The sequence below is a fragment of the Penaeus chinensis genome, chromosome 26, assembly GCF_019202785.1.
Source record: "Penaeus chinensis breed Huanghai No. 1 chromosome 26, ASM1920278v2, whole genome shotgun sequence".
In the NCBI taxonomy this organism is placed as follows: Eukaryota; Metazoa; Arthropoda; class Malacostraca; order Decapoda; family Penaeidae; genus Penaeus; species Penaeus chinensis.
In genome coordinates, this window is record NC_061844.1 from 17,222,829 (window position 1) to 17,227,828 (window position 5,000).

The 5,000-nt window shown below is 39.3% G+C and overlaps 1 protein-coding gene across 1 annotated transcript in view; it reads right to left on the minus strand.

Moving 5' to 3' along the window:
• LOC125039038 (WD repeat-containing protein 75-like) overlaps positions 1 to 5,000 on the minus strand; it is a 12,327-nt gene that overhangs the window by 435 nt on the left and 6,892 nt on the right. The window contains exons 9-16 of the mRNA XM_047632758.1: positions 4,773 to 4,957; positions 4,373 to 4,533; positions 3,773 to 3,989; positions 3,262 to 3,443; positions 2,976 to 3,136; positions 1,062 to 1,289; positions 831 to 922; positions 1 to 369 (exon numbers count right to left, since the gene is read on the minus strand). The exon at positions 1 to 369 is cut by the window's left edge and continues 435 nt beyond it. Coding sequence (XP_047488714.1) covers positions 216 to 369; positions 831 to 922; positions 1,062 to 1,289; positions 2,976 to 3,136; positions 3,262 to 3,443; positions 3,773 to 3,989; positions 4,373 to 4,533; positions 4,773 to 4,957 — 1,380 coding nt within the window. The 3' untranslated portion in view covers positions 1 to 215. The remainder of the gene's footprint in view (positions 370 to 830; positions 923 to 1,061; positions 1,290 to 2,975; positions 3,137 to 3,261; positions 3,444 to 3,772; positions 3,990 to 4,372; positions 4,534 to 4,772; positions 4,958 to 5,000) is intronic.

Consider the following 5,000-nt stretch of genomic DNA (forward strand, 5'->3'; position numbering starts at 1 on the left):
TCCCGCCCATATATGCTTGAGGATCCTGGCGAAAAACACATTGTAAATACAACAGTGACAATAACCATAAAAAAAAAGAATAAACTAGAAAAGAAGGAGAGGAAAAAAAGGAGAAAAGTGTCTTTCATTTCGTCCAGGTTTTGTCGAACGTCTTTCTCTTCTTTCCAACTTTAACGACCCGACACGTGAACGACTTCCTTCGCCTTAAACCCTCGTCAACTCAGCATTTCCAAGAGCTCACTGAAGTCGGCGTTGGGGACTCGTTCCAGGTCTTTCTTCTTCTTCTTGGCCAGCTTCTTCGTCTTCTTCCTCTGCATTTCTGTTTGTCTCAGCTGTTCTTCTTTCATTTGCTGGACTTGCTTCTCTTCGCTGGATGGACGAGAGAGGAGAAAGATTACTGTCAGGAAACTCCTTATGGATTTCTCTCACTCTCTCTCTCTCTCTCTCTCTCTCTCTCTCTCTCTCTCTCTCTCACACACACACACACACACACACACACACACACACACACACACACACACACACACACACACACACACACACACACACACACACACACACACACACACTCACACACTCACACACACTTCACACACACACTCACTTTTATATGCAATCAAGGTTTGTTTCCAAGTTTAATTAAAAGCTAAAAAATGACACAAAGAGACACAAAGAAAAGAAAGAGAAACAAAACAAGATAAAAAGAGAATAAAAAGAAAGATAGAAAGAAAGAAAGAGAAAATGAAAGGAAGAAAGAAAAGAAAGAAAAGAAAGAGAAAATGAAAGAAAGAAAGAAAAAAATTCCAAGACCACACACGCCTTCGCTTTACCTTGTGACAGCAGCGGGGATGAGAAGGTTGCAGTAGTTGGCCGTCATGCCAGCAAAGGCTTCCATTCTATACACACGGGCGTCATTCATCATCTGCAACAGGGTGTTTATAACTATAAAACAGATGAAATTAAACATGGTCGCCAACGTCAGGCTCTGATACGGCAAATACAATAACATGAAATTTATATTATTATTCTAAGACAATAACTTATACAACTACTCCACTGACCTTCTGTATGAACGACATCGAATTCTCCACCTGGACCCCAAAGGCTGCTGATCCCTTCTGGCTGGACTTCTCCTTGCCTGCGTGGGATGTGCGGGTCTGGGCAACAAGAGCGGCAAAGGGGGTCGCAGCTGGTTTCATCAAGGTCTCCTGCTCGAAGTGCTTCACAATCTCCATTGCTCTTCCATCCACAGACAGCTGACTACTTTTCTCTTCCAGTACTCTTAGGGTCTGGAATGTGGGCAGATCTTGATTACAGAATTTGAGCATTAAGGAACAATAATATGTGAGTTTTGTGGTCCCTTTCTTCTTAGAGCAGTGTTAATGTGTCTGCATAAATGCATCCTCAAAATACTTAATATCTATAGAAAGAAATGAAAGAAAAGTATGTGACACTGGTCAGGAGTGAAAATACAAGAAAATACAAAATACTAAAGTGGATATACTGTAAATACTTTCTTGTGTACTGTAATTTTGTATATCTTTAAATTCCCATTTCTCTAGCAAGGGGTTTAACATACAATTAATTAAATGGTAGAAAGATGAAATAGAGAAATTAATACACAATCCAATCTTTTAAGTGACATTTTTTTTCTCTCCAAAAACGCACCTTTAACACACACCACATGAAAGAAAGCATGGAGCTGTAATGTGCATATGACAAGAGAGCTATCGAATTGGCTGTGTTACACATCGCTCAAATATGAAATGCAAGGGGAGGATTCAAGTGGCTGCTGCAATAGCAAATGAAGCATGGGAAAAAAAAAAAGAAAAGCTGTAATGGGAGGCCTCAAGCAAGCAATTCACCATTCCCTACTGTGAAGCATTTGGGAAGGTAAGCCAGAAACCTTAGCCCACTGGCTAATTGTCCATTGTCGTTTTTTGTGAATTTTGTTGCGCACAGATGGTTCTGCAAGTGCTCAGTCACCAAGGAGTCAATTAGGAGACAATTGATTTAGAAAAGGTTTGAATGAAAATTAATATTTTCACAATACAAGAGATGTACTTGACTGGTTTCGAATAATACTTCATCAGAAAGATATATTCTGACAAACATCTCTTTCGAGGAAGATATATTCGAAACTGGTTAAATACATCTACTGTATTGTGAAGATATTCCTTCTCATTCATGCCCTTTCTACTTTTGTCACAATACATATGGTTTACTCCTCTGATTTCCCCCTTTTCTTGAATTTCTGGGATTCATTTTTCCTAAAGCTATCACTATCGATATTGTTATTATGACTGGCATTATGATAATCACGGTGTTTTCAAAGTACTAATAGAAGAAGAAAGGAAGGAAGGAAAAAAAGAAAAATAACCACCACAACAATAATATCAACCCGTTACTGCCAGGCCATGTGTACAGCCATCATAACAAACCACTTGATTAGCTGGGTGCGGCTAGACGCGTGGTGACGCACTAGAGCGGGTCAAGCGAGAAGTTCCGCTACATGTAGTGGACTCCTACTCCCAATATCAGGATAGTTGCTAGAAATCATCGGAGTCTATGACACTGAGATATTTCTAATACCATCACTAACAGAATAATAATCAGTGACAAGAGAAGTACTTGAGATAGGTAGTAATTGACTTCAAGGTGACTAAGTACTGGTGGAGCCATCTATATGTAAACAACTGATTTAAAAAAATCACAATCGATACAGCATGTTCGATATGCCATCCTAGCACAATGCTAATCAAACTGTAAATAATACAATGAGGGGAAAAATAAGAAAACACAAAAATATATTAAAAACCTCTTTGCTATACTGCTGCTCCAGGCCATGGAGAAGCACTACAATGAAAAGGCCTCCAAGCAATATGATTTCTTGTTCTTCCCTCCATTGTTTTCTCTAGGTCAAACACACGGTCGTCAGTTGTTAAATCTTCCACACCTTCCATCCCCCTACCAACCTGGTCCTTGTCGATGAACACCAGATTGCTGTGCACGTTCCACTCTTCCTCCGAGTCAAGTTTTGTTTGGCGGGGAATGAAGGCTGCGCACGTGATTTCTGCAGGGTTGATGTTCCGTTTCCAGCAGATGGGCTCACTGCTGTTGGGCTCGAAGATAAATACTGCAAAGATGAGAAGTGGGAAGGGACTTTAAATTGAAGAATGATGAAAGCATTGAGAGAAAGAGGAGACTGACAGAAAAGACAAAAAAACAATATTTCAAAAATGACTTATTTTGCCCCCTTACCACAACTGTCCTTTGAAAAAACGGCCATGTGGGATGAACGAGGATCAGCTGCCATGCAAGTGGACTGGAGGCCGACCCGCCAAGACAACGTGCAAGTGAAAAGGTCCCATGAGCAGATCCAGCTGTCTGTTCTTGTAACCAATAGTGACCCGCACCCTTCTCCTCTCCCAAACTCTATTTGTCTGGTAAAATCATAACAAGAACATTAATATCATTATCATTTTCAGAAAGTATTATAGCTATTGTTATAATTATTATTACTATCTCCATCATCACTGTCATCTAAATTTTTCTAGTTTTAAACAAATATAACAAATTACAATAACATTACATAAAAATTTATATATATATATATATATATATATATATATATATATATAATCATTATCAATTCCTAAAATATATAATTCTATATACATCTATACACTCCACACAGATAAAGAAAATACAAAAACACAGACGCAAAGTCCGAGGAAGTCATAACACCAGCATTTCCTAAAGCTTAACCTACTTGATATGTTCCTTGAGGTAGGGCTGTGACAAGGTTCCCTTAAGGTGGCATGACTGTGGCAGCCAGAGGGTGAGGATGTTGGCAAAGCCGGCGGCAATCAGGGATCCATCATGGGATATGTTCACAGGCTGTGGCTGGAAGGTGTCGGTAGAACCCAACACGACTGCAGCTCCAGAAGTCACTCTTGCCTGATGGGGAAACGTATCTCTGCACTCTTCTATTTTCAAACATGTATCTCTAAATTCAAATAACTACAGGCACATATATGTAACCATTAGCTCTATACATACAAAAAATGTGTGTACATGCATACGTACAAACACACATAATATACATAGAAAATTCTGTTTATAACACACACATTTTTTCTTCTTTTAATGCTCTGTGCACATGCTGAAAAAGATTATATATGAGTTTGAATAGCATCACATTTGCAAGATGTGTTCATTAATGTTACATCTTGGTCCTATTTTCTTCGTGGTTCCTATTTTCTTTGCGATTATGAAGTAATATACATCTCATTTATTCTCACTCACACCTTCCATGCAACTTTTGTCATCCTTAGTAACTGGTTTTTCCTTCACACTCAAAACCACTTACGGTAGATATTTGCATCCTTGACGATTTCCCAGACCTTGAACTTTCCGTCATCTGAGCACGTCACAAACTCCGGGCTACTTGCAGTTCCCGTGGAAGGCTTGAAGACGATGCCGTTTATGCATTTGTCGTGTGGCATCTCTACACTGGTGTCCAAGTACCAGCTGATGATTGAAATAAGTGTATTTAGTTAAGGCAAATGCAATATGTATAAAGAAAGAAAAAATACAAGAAAAAGGAGGAAGATGGAGAAACAGAAGAAGAAAGAAAGAAAAAAATCAAAGAAGCAAGTGGAAATTAAAAATGAAACCATATCATAAGCAAATATGTACAAGCAAACCTCACGTACCAGACTGTCCTTTTCCGATCAATATAAAAAAAAGCGCAAAACCACCGAACTCACTTTTGATCGACGATGCTATAATGCCAAAATTTGACCCGCTGTTCTATGGATGTTTGGAAATCATCCCTGTATTCTATGGTGGCCAGCCAAAGGCCATCTGCAGACATGGCCATGCGTATGACCTGGGTATTATAGATTACCTGGTGCCTCTCCTTAGTGATGTAGTTGGTTTGTGTTATGTCCAGCTGTGGAGGGCCAAGGCAAGCATTAGTGATGGTTGCATACTTT